General features: G+C 41.2%; 1 protein-coding gene across 1 annotated transcript in view; it reads right to left on the minus strand.

The window, feature by feature from the left end:
- Positions 1-505: 505 nt before the first annotated feature.
- ino80 (INO80 complex ATPase subunit) overlaps positions 506-26,919 on the minus strand; it is a 48,596-nt gene continuing 22,182 nt past the window's right edge. Inside the window, exons 15-36 of the mRNA XM_004917309.4 lie at positions 26,814-26,873; positions 26,518-26,660; positions 25,506-25,590; positions 24,353-24,470; positions 22,869-22,954; positions 22,574-22,741; positions 21,723-21,856; positions 21,208-21,275; positions 20,106-20,199; positions 18,837-19,011; positions 17,385-17,525; positions 15,797-16,022; positions 9,385-9,512; positions 7,339-7,433; positions 6,468-6,540; positions 6,021-6,179; positions 5,789-5,891; positions 5,484-5,572; positions 5,028-5,183; positions 3,220-3,379; positions 2,070-2,282; positions 506-1,971 (exon numbers count right to left, since the gene is read on the minus strand). Coding sequence (XP_004917366.1) covers positions 1,772-1,971; positions 2,070-2,282; positions 3,220-3,379; positions 5,028-5,183; positions 5,484-5,572; positions 5,789-5,891; positions 6,021-6,179; positions 6,468-6,540; positions 7,339-7,433; positions 9,385-9,512; positions 15,797-16,022; positions 17,385-17,525; positions 18,837-19,011; positions 20,106-20,199; positions 21,208-21,275; positions 21,723-21,856; positions 22,574-22,741; positions 22,869-22,954; positions 24,353-24,470; positions 25,506-25,590; positions 26,518-26,660; positions 26,814-26,873 — 2,874 coding nt within the window. The 3' untranslated portion in view covers positions 506-1,771. The remainder of the gene's footprint in view (positions 1,972-2,069; positions 2,283-3,219; positions 3,380-5,027; positions 5,184-5,483; positions 5,573-5,788; positions 5,892-6,020; positions 6,180-6,467; positions 6,541-7,338; positions 7,434-9,384; positions 9,513-15,796; positions 16,023-17,384; positions 17,526-18,836; positions 19,012-20,105; positions 20,200-21,207; positions 21,276-21,722; positions 21,857-22,573; positions 22,742-22,868; positions 22,955-24,352; positions 24,471-25,505; positions 25,591-26,517; positions 26,661-26,813; positions 26,874-26,919) is intronic.

Raw genomic sequence — 26,919 nt, forward strand, 5'->3', positions numbered from 1 at the left:
TAATTTCAATGCAGGATTCTCCTGTTATCCTATGACAGTATTCCTTTAGGCAACTTTTCATTTGGTCTTCATTACTTATTTCTTATAGTTTTTGAATTATTCATACAGTATTTATTCATTATTATTTCTTCTTCTGAATTTCCAGCTTTTAAATGCGAGTCACTGAGCCCAGCAGCCAAAAAAACGATCGCCCTGCAAGGCTACAATTTTATTGTTGTTACATTTTATTCCTTCTATTCCATTTTATTCTGTATATTCAGTCTCTTTCCTTCTCATATTCCTGTCTCTCATTCCAACAACTCCCTGGTTGCTAAGATAATTTGGATCCTAGTAATCAAATAGCTGCTGAAATTCCAACTAAATTGTTTCAGAATATTACTTTCTACAAGTCAAAAGGTGAATAAGCCCTTTAAAGGGAACCTATGATGTTAAGACAAATTGACGATAAACAGATACCCTGCCTTGCTCAATGGCAATAATTCCATCACAAAATTGAGGTACGAAGTTAAATAAAATTATCTTCAATTTATTTTGGATTTTTTTTCCTCCAGTTAGTAAAAGAAAGAGGTGTCTCTTTTTATACATATGTACAAATTTCCAATATAAAAATAGACAACACATTGTAAAGAGGAAAAGGAAAAAAAAGGCTTTGCATTGTTTAGATTCCCACTAAATTATATATACACACACACACATACACACTTGTGATACTCTATGTCATTGAGTGAAATGCAGGGGGTGTGGCCTCTCTGGGAGAGAAAGGGATGAGCGCCTCCAGGAGGCTGGAAGGTACAAAGTGTTGTTGAGCAGAACATGTCCTCTCTCTCACACACACACAACAGAGCATGCAGCCTGACTTAGGAGGGGAGGAAGCATCGTCTCTGGCCCCATGCTAATAAATGTATCTTGGTAAAAGAAAAAAAAAAAGTCCTGTCAATGGGATGATGGTCCTGTCACTCATGGGAAGCCATACATCATGTTCAGTCACAGAGAAAGGGTCTTTCAGCCTGGTAATTGCCAGTGATTGAACAGCCTGGTGCAGCTTGAGCAGAGTTACACCTTGCAGGGTCACTTCTGATGCTGCCCTCATGAAGAAATATCGTGGACGAAGAAAGGAAATGAGCTGGACAGGATGGTTCCTCTACTGGAAAGAAAACCTTATTGTGTCCCATCATTTGGCATATTGTCTCCATAGCTGATCCCATGAAAGCTGGGGCGCAGAACCATCACTCAGTAGTCTGTTCCACTCACTGACTCTTCATACCACCTTCAGGGTAGGCAATAGTGCAAGCAACATTAGAAAGGGGCTGTATAACTTAGGACAGCAGAGGGGCACAGTGTGGCCTAAGAAGGATTATTGCATTGTCACGGATTGCCAAGGTCGCTGGCGTGTATTACAGTTCTGACCCTGGAAACGTAAGGAAATTAAGACACACTCCAATGTGTGAAGAGGGATAGCTTTTCCATAATTTAGTTTCATCAACATTATATTCCTTGGGGAAGTTGGACACATTAACATTTTATCACTAACTTGTGCAGGGAGAACAGAAGGATAAAGGAGTCTGACTGAATACAAATACCTTGAGATTTCCCCACTACCAAGCCAACAGGCCTACAGCAGTTATCCAGCACAAGGGGAGGAGGTCTTACATTTGTGCTCTTGGTTTCAGAGACTATATGGGACATCCTTTTGTAAAAGAAAGGCTGCGAAACAAAAATTAACTTTCCCTCGAAGCCTTGCTAACAGCCACACTGGCCTAAAATCAGAGCACTATAGCCCTCCCGGGGTACTGGAAGTCTTGCCATGTCTCCGTGTTGGGGTTTCTGGGGCTAAGCCAATGGGATTGTTGATTTTGGGAGTTCCTTTGCTTAATGGAGAGTTGATGGGAGATGATGTGTTTATCGGGCCAAAGTCAGATATCCCTGAAGTTCGCAACAAAGAGGTTTGGAGGGGACTGCTTGCTGGGAGACCTTAAGAGAGAGAGAGAGAGATACAATACTTAGTGCTTAGTGGCCAGAAAAATGTAGGCAGCATTTATGCTTGAAGCGAACAGTAAAGCAGCTCCTACCTTTTGAAACATTGTAGCCATAAGCAGCATAGGCTGCAGCAGAAGCTGCAGCTGCTCCCGCCATGGCTCCGGCAATTGCCGCTGCACTACCAGCAGTTGATTTCCGGCTCCGGGATTTTCCCCCTTTTGAGCTGTTTGCCCCAGCCTTGGCACGTCCTCTGTTTCGACTGGAGTTTACCCGTGCGCTGTTTGGAGTCTCCTGGTTGGAAATCCCTGCAATAAAGTGATTTCATTAGCTATAATATATTATACGATCCAACCTGCAAGCAATGCTGCAGCTATGTCTCAAACCTTACCCATTCTTTTCATATTTATTTCAATTTGACAATATAATGGTTATCTGACCAACTTCCAAACCATGATTAAACCCCCAAGCAGGGGTTCAGCTGAAGCAAAGGCAATACAGGTATAGGACCAGTTATCCAGAATGCTGGGAACCAAGGGTATTCCGGAAAAGGGGTCTTTGCATAATTTGGATCTCCATACCTTAAGGAAAAAAGGAAATCCATTTTAAAATTCTAAATTATTTGATTAAAATGGAGGCGGGAGACAGGCTTTCCATAATTCGGAGCTTTCTGGATAACAGGTTTCCGGATAAGGGATCCCATACCTGTAATTCCTAATAGAGCCAGGCACATAGTGCCACCTTTTTTGTAGGAACAGTAAAATGCTGGAACAGCAGCCATTTGCTAAAATATTTGTGTAAAATCTCCAGTGATAACTGCACAGGCTACCATCAGCATATCTGTTGGGGGCCATTACGGCTATGGCTGATGCTGTGGATCCTTAATATGGCACATAGAGTGCAACCTGGACAAAGCCAGTGCATAGGCCCTAAGGAAGCTTTCAATATGACAATGATTACAAGTTGAAACTAAGTCCACAACAGGCAATATAAACACATAACACAATCTTTAGAAGGGGCCCCTTTAAAATATGTGCTCAAGGCTAAAGAAGCCTATAGGAATGTTGTTGCGCACAAGTAGCAATAATAAGGGCAAATACAGTGGATAAGATAACTGGCAGGTATCATCACTTTTGTATTGTTACTGCTTGATTTAGTGTATATACCAGGCATATTCTACTGTGCCACTGCTTAGGGTGCAATGTAAAAATCAGCAGAGAAAATGGCATTCTTGCCTATGCTCACCATTGAGATTTTCTGATACAGAGCCAGTGATGGAGGCGGGGGAGTTGGTGCCCCTGGATTGCTGTGCTGAGGAGGAAGGATCGTCCACTATAACCAACATGTCATTGCTGCTTTCATCTGGTGCAATGGATCCTGTATGGAGCTCACTGCTGATGGAAATCTAATGGAGAGAGAGAGAGAGAAATGTGAGTGAGGACACACAGAATGCTATTCTTTTATATAACTTAAGTGCTAGAAATATTTTGGGGATACAAAATGTTTTGCTTGCAAAGTAAAATGACACTTAGAAAAAAGCCCATCAGAAAAACACGACAATTATCTGTGACATCCTGTAAGTTAAAAATATGACAAAGACACAGTTTTCTATAAAGAGAGAAAATGTAGTAGAAATACAGAAATCAGTTTGGCCCTTGCTGGGTTGTCACTAGGGCTTTTTTTTGTCTTCCAGGCGGAAAGTTCTAAACACACTAGAAAGTTACAGAACATTTTTGAGATTTTTCTACATCTCAAAAATGTTTCTTGGAGAGGTCTAGAACAGCCATGGACACAGAACTGTTGCACCCAGCTGGGAGTTGTAGTTAGGTTTGACCCTTTGTGCACCTGGCAATAGTGTTAGTGAGTCTTTGTAGTAGTGTACTGCTATAATAGGTAGGATTTCAGCCAGAATAGGAACACAGACAAACGCTACCGAATGAATCCAGCAGGATAGATATTTCTTTAGTAGGAGAGCAAAACAAAAAAAACAAAAACACTTATCAGATGAACGAGGAACTGGATTTCAGAGCATGAAGCTTAAGATAAAGAAAGCAATCCTAACAGCAGTAGTAGATATAATTAGGTATGAGTGTACTCTGGTCATATATGGTATTATCTAATTGTTATGCCTCCCACATTAACCAGCTTAGATGAGAATTATACTGGTCCCATATATGAGCCATAACTCAAATGCATTAGACCAATGGCCCTGAACCGTGGAGCCAGCCCCCTGGAGGGTTTGGAGCAGGGGCGGGGGGGAGAAGAGATTTGGGGAGAATTGAGTTTTTTGAATGCCCAGCTTCAAAAATCAGTTTGGGTGAGATTTTATGGTGCTAGCCTAGATATTCTAGAAACTATTGCTGAATGACTGCTGCACCAATGTGTCCCTGTACTCATTTCAGATGGTAAGGGAGGACTGACCAATGGTTAAGGCTTTGGCTTGCACTGAAACCACTGCTTTAGACATAATTAGACTGCAATCACACAAAAACATTAGTGCATATATTGTAACCACAGCTCATCCACACAAACAATATGGCAGCTCCTAACACATGTATTAATACAACCATAAAGAAAAGGAATTAAGTGAATCTAATGCCCAAAAGCTCACTATTTAAAAGAAACCAAAGGTGTGAGACCAGTTTAATAACAATGTATAGCTTTAAGACAACACCACATTAATACAGCAGTTACGCTTTTGCTTTAGAATAGGTATGCTGCCACCTAGTGGAGGCTACATTGAAGCATGTGCTGTCTGACCTTCAGAGCCGATGGCATGCAAAATATCAAAGCCATTAACACTTAAGCTCTGAGCATTAACTGAGTATTACTGGGACACGTTGCTCATTTGCCATCCTTTTTTTGTGCTGGACACTAGGCAAAGGCATAACAGAGAGCTTCAAATGGCAGAAGGCTTTTCCTTCACATGCTGGAAACATGTAGTTACTGTCTACTGAGAATTCCTAAGTACCAGAGTTTCAACAGGCATGATATGTAGGGAAATTTGGAAGCATTGTGTAAAACTGGACATCAATTGACCATTTAGAGCTCACCTCACTGAATGGACTTGGCATTGCAGAGTCCACACTAATGAAAGAGTCTTCCCCATCTGCAGACAAATTGGAATTATCAGCCGAGGGCAGGAAAGGGATCACCAAATTACCCCCGTCCTTCTTCCTCCTCCCATCCACCTCATCTTCCTTCTTCTTCTACAATAAAAAAAAAAACACAAACCATTTAATTAAAGGGGCAGCCAGAGTGCTAAAGCCAGCAGGAGCCAATGACTGTAAGCTCTGCTTAACTAAACCGCTGCTCAAGTATTCACCACAGCAGTATGGCAGAACAAGAGCTATTTGCCTTTCATGGCACCAGCTACAGACATCTGGCAACCACCTTGTACCCCTCCAGATGTTATCAAACTGCAGCTCCCAGTGCTTGCAGCTGAGACTAGGATTTGTTTGTAGTTTAACATCTGGTGGGTGACAGATTTCACAGAGAAAATAAATCACCTTTTCTGCATATTTCTCCCTCTTTCGCTTGCGCTCCTTCACTTTGTTAGTCTCCTCTTGCTGCCGTTTCTCCTCTTGCCTCTGACGCACTGGTGGCAGAAATTAAAGGGTTAAAGGAAAAGTCTGTACTCCAACAATAAAAGTTAGCTACTTGGTCTGTTAGAAAATACAACTCATACACATATAAATGCAAGAGCATAAATAATATGTGTGTGTTTAATACACTGAGTGTTGTGTCCCTTTCAAAGTGCTTAAACTGTTGGCCGGGGGAGATATTTTAAGAGAGAACTGATCACAACACATACATTTTTTCTCCAGTTCCTCATCATCCAGCAGCAGGCTCACAACTTCTTTTGGTTTCAGGGTGTCTGGCTTAAAGTTTCCACCTGAGATCACCACCCGCTGGATCTGCAAGACAAAGAGACAAACGTTGGGCGTATGTAGGTGTAATGATGGAATGATGGAATGTAATATACCACTGAACAGCATGCAAGTATCTGTGCTAGCCACTGACTCTGAATCAGTTTTGTGCCTTACCTCACTCTTCTCTTTTGCTCTCTGTAGTATTCTCTCCTCTATGGTGCCTTTACAAATGAGCCGGTACACAGTGACTTGCTTGGTCTGGCCAAGCCGATGAGCACGATCCATGGCTTGCTGATCCACAGTTGGGTTCCAGTCACTGTCATAGAAAATCACCTGCATACGGAGAAAAAAAAAAGCAAACCGAAAAAAAAAAACACTGGTTAAAGCAAGCTACACATCAAAACTTGAGTTGTATTTTAAATGAGACATTTACCCATTAAGCCAGGGATAGTCAACATACTAGAAGTCACCTCTGAGTTACATGATCTGTATAAAAGCTCTCAACCTGCAGCCTCATGCATTTATATACTCATGGAACTCATTGGTGACCATGAATATTCTTATATTTTACAAAAGGGGGTACATTACCCTTTATATTAGATTAACTCTGGGCAGCCTTACCGTATCCGCAGCTGTGAGATTAATTCCCAGTCCTCCGGCTCTGGTGCTGAGCAGGAACACAAAAATATCCGTTCTAAAGCAAAACAGAAATAATAATATAATATAAGCATTTTAAAGGGGTTGTTCACCTTTAAACATTTACTATGATGCAAAAGTAATATTTTAAATCAGTTGTGTGGTTTTGGAATAATTTAGGTTTTTTTTCCAGATGATCTCCAGTTTGGAATTTAAGCAAATACCTGGTTGCTAGAGTCCAATTTACTATAGCAACCATGCAGTGACAAATGAGAAACTGGAATATGAATAGGAAAGATAAGTAACAACATATAACTTTACAATTTTATTGTTAAACTAACAGAGCAGTAGTTTTTTTTTTTTTTTTACTTCCATGGTCAGTGACCCCATTTCAATAGCTGGAAATAAACAGAGGAAGAAGGTAAATAAAAAAAACTATGAAACATTAAGATTGATTGCAAAATTGCCTATTTTATAACATTCTAAAAGTTAACCTAACCCATCACTTTAACTGCTGATTCATGTAGTGGAAGTCAGTCAAAATGATCACCCTGCTCAGACTGAAATCAATAAGAAGCATGGCAAATTGCTCCAAACATATTCACGGAGCCAAGCCAGTGAGAGTCTGGGCCAATAACCACAGGACTTGAATGTCTTTACAAGACTGGGAAAACCTTAAAGCATTTAAATCCCTTTGTGCCATACAGACATGGCCTAATTTCCTCCACATAATCTCCTCACACGCTTGGCAAGTAGCATTGCATTTACCTACATGTGCAAGGAAAGAAGGCAAGATGGGCTGAGGCACCGTACCAATCTAATTCTACAAACATAGAAACAAGAGGCTGTCACTCACCTGCTCTGGAAATCTGCCACCATATCTCGCCTCTCTGATATTTTGGAGGATCCATCGAGTCGCATGTACGTGTGTTTCCTGTACACCATGTACTCCTAGGGAAGGAACACACAGGTTCATTTATTTCTGATGCCAAACCAGAAAGCACAGCATTTTCTCTACAATCTACTACTGTAGAAAAGCTAAATGCCTGCACTTATTTTTCACTTTAGATTCCGACTCCCTATCATATGTAGAAAACCCCACTTGATTAATATATGCTCTGAAGCTGATGAGCGTGTTGGATATATTACAATTTGTCATGCTTGTTGGAGGTACAGGCAGCTATTCAGCCAACAGGGGGAAGCAATAGAAACAATGGGAAAGACACGAAGGAAGTGTACGGGCCAAGTTATAGGGATCACAGAACAAAAAGCATAATTTAGCATTTACAAATGTTCTAGTGTTTTATAGGAAGGGATAAAAGGTGCTTCACAGGCTGTTATTTAGCAGTGGAGGACAGCAATGCCCATGTGCTTTGTCCACTTACTAATTAACTATGGAAGTACAGAGCAGGAAGGTGTATGGGAAACCTAAAGGGACAGTTCAACAGGAGTGCCTATCCCCCTTCAACAGGAGTGCCTATCATTTTAATTAGGAAATGTACATGGTTTCAAAATTTGAAACAAAGTCAAATTATCACCAGTTCACTGAAAAGCCTCTGCATAAACAACATCCCATCCTGTAGCTGCAGCCTTTGTTAGACTGAGATACAGAGCAGCTCCTTTTACAAAGGGCTTTCTAGAGGACTGGTGATTGGCTTTGAAATAAGAAATATAACAAATATAGATAATTCATAATTTAAAATAGAGGCAAAAAGTATGTTTAACACAAGCCTGATTCACTGAACTCATGTTAAAAACGGGGAATATACTGCTTGTTGGAAATGCTTCTGAGGTGCAACTCATGCAAAGTCAGGTACCCTAAAGGAGCAAAGCTTTAATATAGAAGCAATATAAATAAATATAAATAATTCTAACTCCCCAGTAAAAATACCTAGAAGCCCCACAGACAGAGCTGTAGCAAAAGAAAAAACTATGTGCTGGCAACTGGGGTTCTAGGCACAGCTATGGCCCAGGGAATGACAGATAGTGTTCTAATTAGTGCTATTGCATGGGGAATGCCAGCTAGTAGTGTAATTAATAAAAGCATCAGGGGACTGTGTGCATCAGTACACACAAGAGGTTAAACCATGTAAAAAGATATACAGATCCCCCTTACATATATAGGTTGGCCCTAGAGCTAGTAGGTATTGAGACTTTGAAAGACGAGGCCCCAGACAACCATTTTATAAACAGGGGAACAACTCCTACAATGTATCCCAGGCCCAAATGATTCACAGTTTCACTATATGCAGCTTCAGCATGCCTTTATGGCAGTTTACAACACAGAAAACCACCCCCCCCCCTTTAAAATGCCAGCCTTCAAACTAACCCTCAGCTACCAATCCACCCACAAACTGATCAGTAGATTATAAGCCAACCTGATTGCCTCAATTGTATATCACCCCACACCATCTCAGTCTTATGTATACTACTAACTAAACAACCCTTCTAAGATGTGGGGAACCCAAGCTAACTTTAGCCATATGATCTGGTACTGCCCACACACAGCTGGAATTAAGTGATGGAAAATGTACAGAAAAGTGGGCTCCCCCAAAATACACTCGACAGAAGTGTCTATTGGGTGTTGTGGATGAGACCATATTTACAAAATTTACAACAGACCTTTGGAGGACTCTTTGGGACATGGCCAAAAAAGCTATAATAGTGTAATGGTGGTCTCCTAAAAATCCAACCCTTGAGGGATGGCTAAGCTCAATACATACCCTACTACCATCCTGTATTACACCTCCTTCTAATGTGTTATAAAGAATGTCCTGAAATCTGTGACCCCCACCCACTGGAACCTGAATTTTTCTTAGACTGGAAGTTGCACCCATGAATTCTGCTCAGCTTGGCATGATGGGCTTTCCTTTAGTGCCTCGATATAAACAGGGCCCTCTACCTCCAGCAAGTCGATCATCCGGGTCATCTGGGAGTAAATGAGCACTCGATGGCCGTGTGATTTTAGCCGAGTCAGTAGCAAGTCGAGAGCGTACAGTTTCCCGCTGTCAGTGATCAAACTCTCCTTATCTGCATGGAAATCAGACAAAACTTATTAGACATTCATATAGAAAGAATATGTTGCAAGTAACGCTTTCTTCTCTTACTGTTTGCACAGAACACTTCTCCATATATTTTTACCGACATGTTAGGTGGGGTACATTAGGCTAACACCTTTAGGGGCACTTGATCTGCTTTCTCTATTGCTTCTCCCCTGAGACAACAGTGGTCATGACAATATTGTTTCTTATGAATAATGATGCAAAAGAGGCAAGCAATAATGTAGTTATGTACAGGTGGCATGGCCTGGGCACATTATAAACTGTACCTGTATACCTGAATGTATTATTTGCCCTTAATAAATCTTTGATGAGAATGCACATCTGTTTCAAGACTGCAATTATTCCAGTGGGGCTCTACCTGCCTGAGCCTTACCGACGGCTTTCTACTTGTTGCCCTGCCTTGTAATAAAACTGATTATATAGGTAATTAGAGAGGCACAGGCTCCAGTAGGAGCAGCATCTAGGAAATAAGGAGACACCTGCATGAAATGACCCTGTTCTCTGCCTAGATATGCAAATCTGATGGAGATAATCGGAATTATGTCATAAAGATATAAAGCTCATATCTTGGAATAAACCTCTCAAATTAACCAGCAGGTGTTTAGTGAATGTTGTGCAACACTAACAGAGAGACCATTGATGCATCATCAGACCTGTAGATTTAATACTTGTGCCCTATACAATATATATGAATAGTAGCTACAAGGCGGAAGTGCTGGCCTTACTGATAGGCTTTGGAAATGTTATCCATAATAATAAAGCAGCCCTGTAAGTGGCCAGGCACGAGGGATTGTGAAACTCCCAAGTCCTGTGGCAGAGGAGAGTGGGGCTACTGTTGAGGAGGGGGGTTACCAAGGATAGCCTTGTCGTGTATTTCAGGAAAAAGGAGCATCCTGTTTGGAGCTTGTGTCCATAAACAAAGCTCTAAAACAATGCTCTGCTGATCCTGCTTTATGTTTAACCCTAAAACTTCCCCAAATCTGCAGAGCAATGAACTGTGGGTTCATATGATACAACATTAGCAAGGCACTAACTTACACACTTATACAAGGTTTAACGACTGGTAAAGATATCATGAAGCTTGATTTGGAGGGGGCATTCTGCATGGTCTTCTTTAGGGCATCAATATTTACTGTAATCCACTGATGTGGCCTATGTGGCCTGATGTGCACAGGTGGAATGTTCTGCCATACAACAAGATCTGTCCTTTTTGACTGAGTGCGTCTATACTCAGCCTGTGCTAATATTTACTGAATAATATAGATTGTAAGGCAGTGCCCTAGCAAGTGCATAAAGGAAAATGCTGGATCAGGAGAGGTTACACAGTGTAGAAGTCTCTGCTGGTTACATAACAAGACCCTGTTTCATGGGCAAACAAATTAAAAAATGCAGCGTATGTTTATTCTGAGCCCATAATATTATTGTCTTGTTATTATTTTACAGAGACTGCAACATATTGGCCTGCTTTATTTTTTTTGCCAATTTACTTACATATGGCCTACCTACAGGTCACAGCAGCACCTAGCTCACTGCACACAGACTGCAGCAAGATGGTGGTAGAAGTGGGGCGGTGAGGGCATTAAGATTGGGGGTAAGGAGGAGTTACAAAGTGGGAAAAGAAATGGTGACCAACGGCTGGGGGCTGGGATGGCCCGGAGATCAGGGAGGAGGCAGAGTGGGCCCGGAGATCAGGGAGGAGGCAGAGTGGGCCCGGAGATCAGGGAGGAGGCAGAGTGGGCCCGGAGATCAAGGAGGAGGCAGAGTGGGCCCGGAGATCAGGGAGGAGGCAGAGATGGTGTACAGAGGTCTTTGTCACACACCTTTAGAACTGTATAAAGGTACATATATGTAAATATGGAGTGTAACAGTATTGGCGTGTGACATGAAATGGGCAGAGCCAATGCCTTCCTGAAACTTTGGCTTGGCCTCATTATCCTATTACTATAATTAAATGCACACACAATCAGACTTGGCAGAGGAAAAGATATGCGTGGGATAGACAAATTACTGATGCCTGGGAGATATTAATAAACTTTACTAAAAAAAGGTATGGTAAGAAGTCATACTTCACAGCAGGACCACACTGATCTCACAGCAATCTGTGGGTGCTCCCACCCAAAGAAGGGATTGCATTGTAGGCAGTCCAGTGCAGAGGAGCTCATCTTGCCAGCAGCATGGTAAAACATGGCAGCCACCTTTGGTCATACATAAATAACAACCCACCTCCTTCTCCTTCTCTAGCCAGCTGGAGAAAACTATGACGTATTCCACTGCTTCTAGACAAGGCTTACACACGTGTGCAAACAAAATTGCTTCCCGAGTACAAACAAGATCATTTGCATTCTGTGCATTCAGTTCTGGTCATATGAATATTATGTAATGTATAGAAATGGGCACAACAGGCCTACTAAAGTATATTTACATGAGACCTGCAAGTGAAACCACCAAATGCCTGCACCACTGAGGACCTGCTGAGTTCCCAGAAAGCACAGAGCTTATGTAGGCTTTTAAAGCCTTGAGCGCCCTCTTGTGGCATGTGTGAGCACTCAAGGTAGGTATGTGCATTGAAATGCCTTGTGGGAACGCACAAGGAGCTCTCTCTTGCACAACAGGAAATCAGGCCAGCTTGTTTAAAAACATGTTGCCGGAAACCTTTCCTTTGCTTCTTCCTACCCAGGATTTGTTTTTCCCCAAACACATCTCAAGCAAGATTTAAGGCCGGGCCCCCTTTCTGCTCCTGCCCCTCAGATACAGTCATGGAATGACCAAGGAGATACGTGCAGATTGGAATGCCTGCTTGTGCAACCTGCAAATACAGGCAACAAATGCCTAAGCAGATTTCATGTGGGAAAGAGGACTATTAAAACAGAAAATAAAATTAAAATACTACAAGCCCTATCCCAGGGAAGCAGCAGTGTTTCCACCACCAATACCAATATGTATTATATTTCTCCCACAGACATGGAACCGTCAGGTTTTGGTTCTGGAAGCATCTCTCAGCGTTGCACCAATACATTTAGAATTTAGAACATAAAACACTTTAAGTGTTACGTAAAAAGAGGGTCAAAGTTTGCTCTAGCTCTATTAACCTACAGCAACCAATCAGCAGGCAGCATTTACCTACCCCTCTTTGAAAGGCAGCTGATTGGCTGCTATGAGTTACTAGACCTGGAGCAAACTCTGCACCTTTTATTGAAAGAGCTGATCCCGCAATAGCTGGAACCGGATACGTTCTGAGCAGCACTTTTCCCTGTAATGAATGGGGTTTTATCCATGTCTACAGTATAGAAAGTTGTTTTTTTTTTTTTTTCTTTCTTCCCTGCTGTCGGCTGCAGTTCCAGGAAAGATGGATGGAGTACTTGGACTCACGTATATTACTGAGCTGACAAACTAGAGAAATCTTGTCATGACCTGGAAATAAGAAGAACGCCAAGAAAGTCTAAGTGCTGTGCTGTAAGACAGATAACCTCGGGTCCCCAGAGGGTATCCCATAGCTCCCCCTCTCATAATAAGGAGAAACAATAGGGTCATACAGAGGGCCTTGTCTAGCTCTCACAATTGCCTCTCCGGCAGGTTCAGTCTAACAACTCGGCCACTTCCTGCCATTTAAACCTTTAGCCATTTTTCTCTCATAAGAACAGGAAAGGATTGGAGATTCCCACAGTCACTATGAGGAGTTCGGCTCTGGCCAGAGGAGAGCAAAGTGTAGGACTCAAGGAGCATGAGAAGCTGCTGACGGGGCCATAAATCAAGGCGGTTAAGTAGGCAGGAGAAAGCAAGGCAAATATTGCTGAATGAACATGCGTGATAGCCCAGAGACACGGGATCTGCCCAGGAACATTACGTTCAGGGCTCATACTCGGCACTATATTCTGCCTATAGCAGTCCCTTTCTGCCTACAGCTTGGACCCATACTCACCTCACTGCATACAGGTCCATATATATTCAGGGCACATACCCCAGCTATTACCATATCTGCACTACACTGTCCAAAGTCAGTATCTGTGGGTGATTTGGCCGGCACACTGCCCACTGTGCCCACCCACTGCCTCTCAAAGTAATGAGATAAACCGGGCACTGAAAGAGAGCAAACCATGCAGATGCATTTATACTCCATTTAAAGGAGCAGCAATTGATTTTATATATACACGGTACATTTACTAATGGGCACGCAGCTGCCTCAAGAAATGCTTCCTTCTGTATCAAGTTACAAAATAGCCGAGTGAAGACAACAAGCCTAGTGGTATTTATTGGCACCCTCCCAGGGAGAGTAGGGAAAGCGCCAGAGCACTGAATGGCAAGGCGTTACCCAATCCAGTCACTGACTCTGCAGATAAAGACATGCTAACAATTGTGTTAAAGAGGAATGTGCCATATTCCTGTGATACTTTTATTCTCATGTATATTCCCTTGGAGAATGGCAGCTAGCTTTGGCCGAATCTGTTACAATGGATTCGGGGGTTCTGCCAACCTGAAAAACTGGGTTTGGCGCATCCCTAATTTCTTATAATACAAACATAACAGTGGGTTATGTCCTTAAAAACATCCTTAAAGGGGACATATACCATAAATTTTTACAATGCACTAAACAATGTAAAATATGGTAAAATAGAAGGAAGTGCTTTTATTTTAATACCTTTGGGTTCAAATATGTCCATAACTGCTTGAAAACTGTGCTCTACCCAGACCTTATGCCAGCTTCCGGTTTAGACTCTTCAGTATAAGCTCAGAGCCACTGCCCAGATAGACTTCAATGTCACCACCCCACCTACTTAAAGTGAAGTGAATATTCACAGAGTGGGCGGGGCTTAGCAAGCTCAGACAGTTGGTTCCTGCTCTACTCGCTCCTCTCCCCCCCCCCCCCCCCCCCCCAGCAGCACAAGCAGAGAGACACAGAAGGAGGGAGGGGTTTTTCCCTGCTGCTGCTGAGTAAAGCCTGTCAGTCAATGCTGTGACCACTTCCTGTGGGAGACTGAAGGACACTCCCATGTCTCATTTGGCTCTGGCTTCAGACTGGAGAGCTTGTGTATGCAGCTCTCTTATAATGGCAGTTTTAGGAGGTAAAATGCTTTCAAAACATCTTTCTTTCTGCATCATTTCACATTTTGAGGGAGGATGAATATTATAACTGAATATGAACTTTATATAAAATGTCTCTTTTAAGCCCCACCAAACAGTAGGGCCCTAGTCACCTACAGGTCTATGGGGCACAAAAAGCAGCTGCGCTATGTTTCACATTATAGAAGATCAACAAGTTTTAGAAACACACTGCCACTATAACATTCTTTTCAACTATAGTTAGGGGGACACAGATCATGCACACTGCACTCCCTACCCTCGCTTTCCTGTTTACAAATGCAGAAAAGCAGTATCCTATCAGTATGGATTTGCTTCAAATTACACAAAAAAGGGATTTTTAAAGCTATATTGAGATTGGTAGGTGCAGCAGGAATCGCAATACACCATCTGACAGAATAAGATGGAAATATTATTTAACCTCCTATTCACATGAAAGTGATCTCTTTTGTAAATCTGCCCTAATCGCTGTGCTTCAGCATATGACAGAGCCAAGATTCTCTTAACTACTCTCACACATTGCTGAACCTATCCATGCAAATGACTATTACAAGCCAATAATAACCCTTGATACAATTAATAACTCATAAATTTGCCTATTTATCCTGCAAACATTATTACACTAAGTAAACATGGAGATGGGTACTTAAGGCAGCCATACACTGGCCGTCCCTTCAGAGCATCTAACTAAATGGTCCAACGGCTAAACAGATAGATACTATTCAACTGGCAATAAATGTAGATGCCCACATTCTACTGTATGACCTGATCGGACTGACAGCTGAACACTCAGAACTGCAGAAAGCGTGGAGAGACACTGCAGATGTTCATCATGTCCTCATCTGCCTATACACAATGCACCCACAGATAAGTCGAATCAGTGAGTTAAATTTACATTTCATGTCAAATGCAATCGGTCAATTGGCCATCAGGTTGACATCCAAGCCCAGATGGTCTGCCAAGTATGGCAGAAATTGGCCAAATTCCAGACTATAACTAGGACAGTAAGTGCTCTCTCTCAATAGCATGACAATTGGCTTTTAGGATAAGCTTTAAATTATTATTTATTTAAAAAAAACAATAGCAATTGAACATTTACCAGAGATCTAAACCTAAAGTTTTCAAGTGATCTATTTATTACTTCGACAACACCAGCAGCTCCATGGGAAATCTTACCAGGAATCTTGATGTAGGACCAGCCATTACATGGCTTGATAGTCATTAACCCACCAGGACTGGCAGGGAAGAACTGTAATTGCCTTTTTGGCCAATCAGCATAAAGTTCTGGGGCTCCAAACATCAAGCACTGTCTGGAAACGGGGCCACCTCCCTCTCTGAACTCCCGGCGTTCATATTCTGCGCTCCGGTCATTGCAGTAAATATCGATTGGTGAGGCAGTGACCTGGGGGGGGGGGGACACAAGGAACAAATACATTATTTGCTACACAATTCCTATTACAAGGATGACCAACTAGTTGCCAAACGACAGCTCCCAGCATTTTGCAACAACCTTACAATTCCCCGATAGTGACACAACTGACAGAAGTGATACAAAAACTAGAACCTCTGTCCAAAAGCAAAACTGGGCTTATGTAGTTTGAGGACTATAGTCTGGCCCCCCAACAGTCTGAGGGACCATGAACTGGCCCCCTGTTTAAAAAATTAGAGGACCTCTGCCCTATGGTTTAAACCCAGGGTGTTTATGTGAGAGATACTATTTCTACTACATTACATGGGTGCTACAGAAGCCTGTTAGTTAAAGACTTTGCAGCTACCTGCCCTCCAACCTGCTGACCAGCAGTACATGTACCCATCAGATATATAACATTTACCAGAAATCTTCCAACAAAACAAAAAATACCAAAAGGCAATTGGCTCTACAAAAACAATAGATGATTAATTTTAAATTGGAGAGCATGGTTCAGAAGGCCAAGGTTGGAGTAATGTGTCTACTGTGAGCAGATGGCAGGCTCAGTCCTGCACTGGGTGTGATAACAGCTGCAAGCTGCTGCTATCTATAAGCACACAATTATAGCAAACTATCAGGCTAAAGGCCCTGCTTTTATTGGGCTATAAAGCAAAGTCAACACATGGTGTGTGCCAGCCACATGCCAGAGATTAGGTTCCACTTTAATAAGGGGATTGTAAATGGTGGGGGAGATCTATAAGCATGGATGTTTGTAAGTCGTTATAACTGTACTTAACCAGGTGTGTCTGTATAGAGGTAAACAAACTACATAAAGCACTCACCTGAATGCATATTCCTGTGTGTATATACAAATATATATTTATTGTAAATATACACAATAACAATAATCTAATGCCCATAACATTTTTAAGTATGCAAGAAAACAATGAGGGAAACGATTTAAGGATCAGAGGTATCAATCTGCAGGATCAGACTACCAAATGGGCCCTACTGACAAATGCCATGGACCCATTCTTACTTCCACCACAGCCCTATATAATGCCAGTAACATTATTACTATGTATATACTTAATTGCAGTGGACCCTGGATATCAAATTCCCTAGAAGGCCCACCTGGAAATCCTGGTTTTCGTAAGGGCTGCACAGGTAAAAAATGTCATTTAAGGACATTTGAGTTAACGGCACAGCCATCATCATAACCTTGCCCCTGCTGTCATAACCAGACCCCCAAAACATCACCTGTCCATGACATCAGCCACCCCCATCCAAACTCCAGAGCCACAAAAGGTGCAAACCTAGCGTGGATGAGGTAAAACAAGAGAGCCTTGTACTTACCAGAGGTGAGGCAACATAAAGGAATGATGGGAACTGTGTAATCTGACAGTGCAGAACCTGAGATTGACCAGATTTTCGCCCATGCAGCACGTAATCCCCACGGCCAGAGATCGGTCTACAATGGCTAGTGAAAACCAATTCCTATAAAGTAAGAAAAAAAAAGTTTTTAATAATGGCAAAGTCAGTGGAGTATCATTTTACGCACACGCTGTATTCTGCATACAATTATATGCCTATTATTTTTATTAGTGAGTTGGTAAGCTTGCCTTTTATTCTGTAAGTCGTAATTAGAGAAGGGGGCCAAAGCAAAATGCCAATACTTAGTACTTAGATAATATATCATAGATTGTGGACAGTTTTTCTTGCACATTTAAGTAGGTTGGTGCTGTTTTGGAATGTGTTGAGCCAAGTCTCATAACTTCACAATTGAATGACAAGGGATACATTAAATATTCATAATCAGACTCTGCCCAATGCACCGTTTCCCCTCACTAACCCTGTGGGGATCAGTTTACCTGAAGAGAGAGGATCAGATAACAACATATAACAGCAGAGAAGCCAAGGAGGAAAGAAGATCAACAGCAAAGGAAGCAAACACTATACAAGGACGCATCCCTGTCAGGGTAGCCAGAAAGCATGAAGAGCAAGTAGAGGCAAGACTCTGCATCCCCAGTCCTTGTACAACTGCTGCTCCCAGCTTAGAAAGGGGTGCCTGCTGGTACTGCTGTTTGCACCAGCTAAAGGATGCCACTGATGAAGTGAAAGTGGTACTATCATTAACAACATCCCAAAAAGCTGTCCTTGCAAATAAAGGTTCAATAAAACATTAATAATTGCCCCACATATACTACTAACTGCAGGAAGTACAAGATGGGATGAGCTTCACATATAATGAGGTAAAAAGCAGATGAAAATAAAAACAATTGGTCTTCATTCTTTTTTTCTTTTTATTTATTCTGCCTCTCAGTGTGCCCAGCAACAAAAAAGGCAGATTCACTTTTATTGTTAACTGCTCTACTCCATATCTTTCTATTAAAGCCCTCTCCTAATCATCTTTCTCTCTACCACAAATAAATGTCTAGTGGCTTAAACACCACTAGGAGATATTCAAAACTAAAGTCAAAGATAAATAAAGAGCAATAGCAAGCTGTCTCACAATCCCACTATATAAATCATACTGTTAATTAAACCAAAAGCCAACTTTAATTTGTGTGTGTTACTGGTTTTCGTGCTGAACAGAGGCAATATGGTCCCATAATCTTGCAAATACCCTTCATAACATGTGAACAGAAATTATAAATCTATATAAAATCACTAAAAGCATCAGAACTGCATGAAGATAAATCTGATAAGCTGGGCAGCATGCAGCCTGAGCCAGTAGTTTACAGCATTTACATTGAATGTACAAATATAAATGAATAAGGGTTGCACTTAGTGTCTTCATAATCTTACCTGCAGTGTGGAAGAGCTGTGAAGGTTGGGGAAAGAGAGTGCAAAATTCACCCAGAGGATTAAACTCCTGTTGGTCAGATAGGAATTTAGGCTATCGGACTGACTCCCCTCGTCCCAGACACGTGCATTGTGGAGCCTGTAGGCGGCTTTCAGAGACAGGAAAAGAGCTAACCATCTGCAGCAGATGACAGAGGGCACACTTTAATTTGTATTTCAGTTAATTAAACAAAGGAAAATTAACATCTAAGTACAGCATACATTTAAGGTTAGTGGAAAATATATATTCTGCATACCAGCTCTAAGGTTATCAACAATGTTCATAAAAAATCCATTCTCACAATGTTTTGGTAACAGACATTTCATATTGTAAGTTGTAATGAGCAGGGCCCTATTTACATTCTATATTAATCAGTATTTATATGTTTAATATATACACCCTTCTATTGTACAGCGCTGCAAAATATGTTGTCACTTTATAAATATGAGTTAATAATAGCAGCAATAAAAATAATTAGGCACACTATTGCATCTGAGAACAATTCACATAACACTTGCACCTGGCCCTGGTACCCTTGGGTCAGTAGCCTAATGGCATTTCCAATGCAAGTTGCAAAGCAAGTAAACAGACCATCTGAAACCTTGGCAAGGGAGGGGTGGGCCAGGGGATGCCCATGCCCTGCCCTTTTTCTATTTAGAACCAGCAAATGGATGCACTTGTAAGCAGCAGGCCCAGGTCAGGGGTGGCAAGGAAGATTGTGGGCAAAAAATATGACACTTTGGAACCTGTAGAAGCACTGTGCAAAACTGCAATGATAAAATAATGTTCTGACTAACAGTAAATGTACCATTTTGGCATTAGGGCACAATATTACGATAATTACAGCTTGCATTTCTCCAGAAGTCACTACAGGTCAACTATAGCTTCATTGTTTACTACATGTTTTAAACATACAAGAAACAACTCTGCCTTTTATTTGTCTGATGAGAATGTGGAGTCAGAGAGAATGAAACAGATTTTCCCCTATACAACTAAGGTTGCCTACTTAATGGAGACAATATAATATAACACATATATTGTTGTATGCTTTTATTATTTTCTAAAATAAAGAATACCATCTACTGTACTAGTCCATCGCCCATAAACTGACCAAGCTGGCTCTTTTTAAAATATTTGAAGAATGTATGTCATTCAAGTGCAAAATAATGACATTATTCTAAAAGAACAAGTCAAAGCGTAATTTGTTCAAAATTACAATCCTATGCAGTCACCTGGCGAGATGCCCCCGAAGCATGAGGTTGCCTATTTCTGCAGGACAGACATCAATGAATCGAAGGAAGGAGAAGCAGCTTTCTTTGTCTGACCCTACAAATTGGGAGAAAAAACACAAGGACAAGTAAGTTCACTGCAGACGGTGACAAAAAATTTACTTATTCCAAGTGGTCACAACTATACCCTGTTCTTTAGAGAAGAGCTGTCTATTTGTGTTTTTCAAGTTGAGCCAATAAGATATACCCCATCTTTTTCACCATTTGACATCTCACTGCGCTTTAATTGATTTCAAGAGCAAAGTATGTGTATGCACTTTTACTTTATTGTTCAATATAGGGAATTTGTGTGCTGCCCATCATGGAGAACAGAGGGACTTCAATAATTTTAACATGGAACAACAGTAAGCTGAGGTTGAATGACTCTGCTAGCTTAAAGGAACAGTAACACCAAAAAATGAAAGTGTATAAAAGTAACTAAAATAGAATGTGCTGCTGCCCTGCACTGGTAAAAGTTGTGTGCTTACTTCAGAAAGTCTACTATAATTTATATAAATAAGCTGCTATGTAGCCATGGAGGCAGCCATTCAAAGGAGAAAAGGCACAGGCACATAGCAGATAACAGATAAAACACTATTGTATTCTACAGAACTTATCTGTTATGTAACCGGTGCCTTTTCTCCTTTTTTCCAGCTTGAATGGCTGCCCCTGTGGCTACACAGCAGCTTATTATATAAATTATAGTAGTGTTACTATAGCAAACACATCAGTTTTAGGGCTCTGGCACACGGGGAGATTAGTCGCCCGCGGCAAAACTCCCTGTTCACGAGCGACTAATCTCCCCGAGTTGCCTACCCCTGCCATCCCACCGGCGAATATGTAAGTCGCCGGCGGGATGGCAGACGCGGCGGGGCGATTTCAGGAAATCGCCGAAAAAGACTCGTGAGTCTTTTGAGTCTTACATGTAGGCAACTCGGGGAGATTAGTTGCTCGCGAACTGGGAGTTTTGCCGCGGGCGACTAATCTCCCCGTGTGCCAGAGCCCTTACCAGTGCAGGGCTACAATGCATTATATTTTATATTTATAAGCAGCAAAAACCACCTACCGTTTCTATGGAAGAGAGATTGTTGGATGTGATCAGGTGCAAAAGGCGAAAGCATGACACGTAGCCACCTGAAAAATAAATGATCAGGAAGGTCTCATTGCATCTCCTGAACACATGATGTGCCACAGTAAATGAGTCAACGTATTGCTGAACTACTTTGCCAGGTGAAGCACTGGTTTGGAACTACAGACTGGCACAGGTTAAATAGCTAACATGCTACTTATACTTAAACAGATTGTTCAAACCCTTTCCATATTGAAGATATTACCTAAACCATCTAGCACTAAAACGGAGACTTAATCTGCCATGCCTATGTTTTTTGCAGCGCATTTACAAAGTTCTACTCAGTGCCATATATGTGCCACACTGCACTACAATTACATTTGTACCTTGTGAGCAAGAAAATATATGTGGCAATAAACTCACATCTCACATGCAAGTCTCAGAGGGAGGCTGGGCTGTGTTTCTGTGCTGCACCATAACATAATTATCCTATTATATGTTAGTTTCCTCACCTGTTTCGTGACCAGTTCAAGCAATTTATATTCCCATGCCTGAACAGAAACTTAGAGATTTGGTAAGGCCTTAAAGAAAAGTGGAAGGGGGACCAAGTTTCTTGGCGCTCAAATAGTTCTGAGTGGTTACACACCTGTAAGAATAACACAGAAATCAGCATGGTTATGACAAAGCTCTGAAAGAGGAATCAGTCCAATCACTTGTTATGCATTTTATAGAAATATTCAAAAACTGGTGGGCCACAAAAGGCTGAATTAGTCTAAAAGGCATAGCCTGGGTGCTTTATTTGGCTTGCAAATGATAGCACTGTATATCTTGTAAATCAGGGCTAATCGGATCTGGCCCTCCAATGGCCTTTTATGGCCCCAGTCCTTTTAAAGGCTCAACAGACTTCACTGGAAATTGATATCGTTTTAATTTTATCCGGCCCTTGAACATGCTATGAGAAGTAATCAGGCCACTACATGTAATAAGTTGGACAGCACTGCTGTAAATAACTGCTTCCAAGGAGCTAAAGGTCTTCATAACAAAAGTCAGGGTGCTACTCTGAGATTTCCATGTATTGTATGGGGGGGCAGGCCTGATTCCATGTTGTTTAATATGTGTAGTCAGCTCTGTGCAATAACATGTGTAAGTCTTTATGCTCTTCTCTTATATTTGAGTGAAAACCTATTCTCTTCAAACATTATACTAAAAGCAATAGCTTTTTCAAGGACTTTTGAATATTTAACAATTGAATTCAATATTCCCACTCTCATATTACACATACTAAAAGTGAATTTATAAAGTTCACCTTCTCCCTCTCTCTTCAAATATAATCAAACATGGATTATTTAGGGAATAATCTTACCTTTCTGAACTGCATGACTAGGTTCATGAGACTGCTGGTGGTGTTCTGCGCCTGCTGGGCTGTACCCATCGAGGACTGGAGGAGGTCATCAATGGAGATTTTATTCTTGAGGGCCTGGTAGAGAAGTTTCTGGCGAGTGGTCAGGCTGCAGTACATCAGGATCTCTATCTGCAATTCAAAGCAATTGTGAATATGTTCTCTGGATATTTAGCAATTCACACTACCATAAGTTAGAAGGAGGAAAATGTGTGGGCACTAGCGTATGGCTGAGTGTGTGACAGTGTGTAACACTTACTTTATCTGACAGCTCATTTTCCACGTCCTTTTTGATTCTTCTTAACATAAAGGGTTTGAGGATCATATGTAACCGAGACAGTTGATCTGCAATAGAAAAATCTTTTGTAAACATTGTGATGAAAAGAGAATTCAGAAGCCTTAACCACATATCACAGAGACAACTACCCTGTTTTTTTTACTATAAATCATTACTAGTTTGGCCCATTTTGAGTAAACATGACTCCATTGACGTGCACTTACACAGAAAGTACTTAAAGGAGAAGTAAACCTTTAAAATGAATGTGGCTACAAATGCCATATTTTATATACTCTACTTACTGCACCAGCTTATAGTTTCAGCATCAGAATAGCAACAATGATCTAGGGCCTGCGGCCCCCCGCTGTGGGCCCCCCACCTGTCTGCCTGCTGTGACTGTTTACCTTTGTGTAAGCTTTAAATAATATCAGTGCTGAGATTAACTGGCCCCCTGTATTATTCACACCTCAGATTTAGGCTGTAAGGCCCTGTATCATTCACACCTTTATGGACCTGTATTGTTCACACCTTTATGGTCATGTATTGCCCTGCATAGTTCACACCTTAGACTGTAGGAGCAGTGCCAGAAATGCTTCACTGCCTGTCATTATTGTATGTATTGCATGCTGCCTTTGTGTGCCATACCCTGCCTGCCCTATGCTGCCTGTGTGCCATACTCTGCCTGTGTGTGCATACTCTGCTTGTGTGTGCCATACCCTGCCTGCCCTATGCTGCCTGTGTGCCCCCATACCCTGCCTGCCAGCTGGGCTAAGGGTTGTCAAAAATGAGGTTGACCTGTCATATAAACTGATGCTACATGTTTCATCATTAAATTTTGAGGCTTAACTGCCATAGTAGTAGTAATTATCTGTATTTATTACTAGCTAGCCTTATATTGTGACATTTATATTCTGCATATAATGTATATGGTGTGTTGGTCCCTCAGCTGAGTAACTGACAGCAGCACAGATTATGAATCAGCAGAAAAGAAGATGCAAGCTACTGGGGGCATCTTTAGAGGCACAAATCTTCCCTGCTAAAGGGCGGTGGTCACCTTGGGCTGGTGCAGAAGCCCAAAACAATGTACAACATTTTCTCCCTGCTTTAGTTAAGCTTCAGTTCTCATGCTGATTTGATATGAAAGAATAAAACTTGATTCACAGATATCAATGTAAACATTGATACTACTCATCAAGCAACATGGGTCTGATAGGGAGGTTGTGATCGGCAGTAGAGCTGAGCACTATTACCTATCCAAATCAAGTAATCAGCAACTGATACATCTTTTTGAGGAATCAGATTTTTTAAATTGTGTACCCAATGTTATGCTGCCACCTGGGAGTACCAAAAGAGAAAGTACAGAGTGTGAACAGGAGTACCAGAATCACTCAAGAGAAAGTACAAGATAGGGAGATTTTAAACATAGGGGTTAGTGTATGCGCAGTAGGGTGATGTAAAGTACTTACTTTCATCAATAGCAGACTTGTTCTCAGCATGGCTTTCTATGTCTTTGGAAAACCATTCGCTGAATTCGTCATGAGAGTCGAAGAGTGTGGGCATAATAAAGTGCAGCAGCGCCCACAACTGGGAAGGGGAGAAAACAAACATAAGAGGATTCTGTCATTGAGTTTTTTCTCAGGGCCAAAGTAATGGTGCTTGTAAGAGGCAGGAGTAAGTGTCAGCTTACAGTTTCTGCAACGATCAGGCTTACAAAGGCCAGAGCTAGATCTTCCCAGATGAAGATCATCATATATTGTTAGAGGCCATGACAATAAGATGAATTAAGGCAATTTAAATCTGTGAGTTCATCCCTAAGACCCTCACTTAGAATTTAGTTAGAGAAGAGACAATGATAATTCTCTTCATGTTCAGTGGGAGCGGTTTCATAAACAGATTGAAAATACAGATCTATTTTCATTAAAACAGAAGAGCAAGCCTGTGTGAGAAAGGAAGTAATAATCACATAAAAGGCTGCACTGCTATGGGTTTTTATTTCTACCACCACAGAATAAATGCTGTTTTATAATATAACTTACTAGCATTGATCTGCATATTACACCGTGGTGTGTATAAAAATAGCTGAATGTGCATCTATCTGCAAGTTTGTTTGTATGCTCAGCATATCACTCTGCAGTTGTAGCAACAATGATCTGGCCAGCAGAGCTTTAATGGCAACTTTGTACAGACTCTTTTTTAGAACACAGATGTGTTGTAAGATTTTTTTTTAATGTGTTTTTCAGGTCATGCCAAGGACACCAAAGATGTATCCGTCAACATGTTGCTTCTGGCAAGAACATCAAGACAGGACTTAGTTCCAAGTTGGGAAATGTATTTGTTTCGTGGCACTACACTGCCCCCTGCTGGGGTCTGGCTTGCCTTGTTCCCAGACAAATGAAATAATGAGGTTGTCTTGCTTCACACAAAGGTAAAATACTAGCATTATTATACAGACACACTCACAGAGAAAAAATAATTGCTCTGATTATTTATAGTAATAGTAACTCCTATTATGGCCCCAGAGTTCTGTAAATTTGCTTTACCTTACTATGACATGGATTAGATCTTGTCTACTGGTTGCACTTAGCAAACAAAGATAGGTCTGCAGCTTTGGGAACCTACCTCAGCCATGGTGTTCTGAATGGGAGTGCCAGTCAGCAGGAGACGGTTTCGACATTGAAACTGCAACAGGATTTTCCACCGGACACTAGATACATAAACACAACATGTTTCATGCCCTACCATGAAAGTCAAAAAGCAGCAGAACAAACTTAAAGAAGTCCAATGCTGGTTATAATATAAATATAGATTTATTTATATTTCTTTATTTTCCTTTATGACCACTAAGAATGCTGTTCTGGGGCAGTTTAATAAGAAAACATAACTAGAGAAAAGTAGTATGTTTGTACAGGATCTTTTGCACACAAAAAATAAAAAACAGTACATTTATAAACCTAGGGGAAATCACATAATGATACCTCATGTTCATATTTTTACATATAAAAGTAACCTACATTGGTTGGGGGAATGGGGGGGGGGGGAAGACAACTAATGAAATGGATTGCCTGGCAGCAAATATGGCTATCTATTTATAGAAAAAGCAAGTTAATCCTGTGATTCACAGATGTTCAAAATTAGAGCAGCTATAAATCAGATAATTTTGTTCTAAGTACTAAACTGATTAAGCAAATTGCTGCAAGCCAGACAAATCTAAATATCAATGCAGTGAAGCAGACAGAGGAAATGTGTTGCAAAGCTTTACTATTACATTTACAATCTCTCTTGCAGTTGCTTTGCACTTTGATTGCTATTGCCAGTATGGCTGCTAAATTCATTGCTAGGTAACAGCCAGGACTAAGGGGGCCCTGCCTGATAAAGGAAGTCAAGATCTCAGAGAGTGTAGCTTGTTACTAAAAAAAATAGGGCCAAAAAAGCAAGCATAACCATTGAGGAGCATTAACCTGCACATTATAGGTGAGGTAATTAACCCAATGCAAGTTTGTATAACCGAGACAGCATTATTCATGTCTCAGTCGTTCATGTACAATGGAATATGTTTTTCACTATTTAATTATTCTAATTTATTGAAAATTAACTTAATCATCCTTTATATGTAAGCCATGAGACAGCATACCTTGAACTACTCTTAAGAGCCTGGGCCTCATCTAGCACCATGTACTGCCACTTTACACGCTGGAAATACTTCACATCTTGCACCACCAACTGGTAGCTTGTGATAACCACATGGAAAGGAGCCTCTTGAGTGTATAATGTTTTCTACAAAGGTGAAAAAAGAACCAGTGGTGTTATCATAGCATTATTCGAGAAAGATATTAGATAGATGCCCAATAGTGTTGCAGCCCACCCCCCTGCTCTTGCCAAAAAAAAATCAAACACCTGCATGCAACAATATATCTTAAAGAGCCTTACCTGACCCCAGAATTTTCTTATTACTTTTCTTTCATGAGGGCTGCCCCAATATGGGAGTACCTTGACAATGAATAGAAGAAAAGAAGGATTCATCAGACCACAAACA

Source organism: Xenopus tropicalis, chromosome 8 (genome assembly GCF_000004195.4).
Source record: "Xenopus tropicalis strain Nigerian chromosome 8, UCB_Xtro_10.0, whole genome shotgun sequence".
Classification (NCBI taxonomy): Eukaryota; Metazoa; Chordata; class Amphibia; order Anura; family Pipidae; genus Xenopus; species Xenopus tropicalis.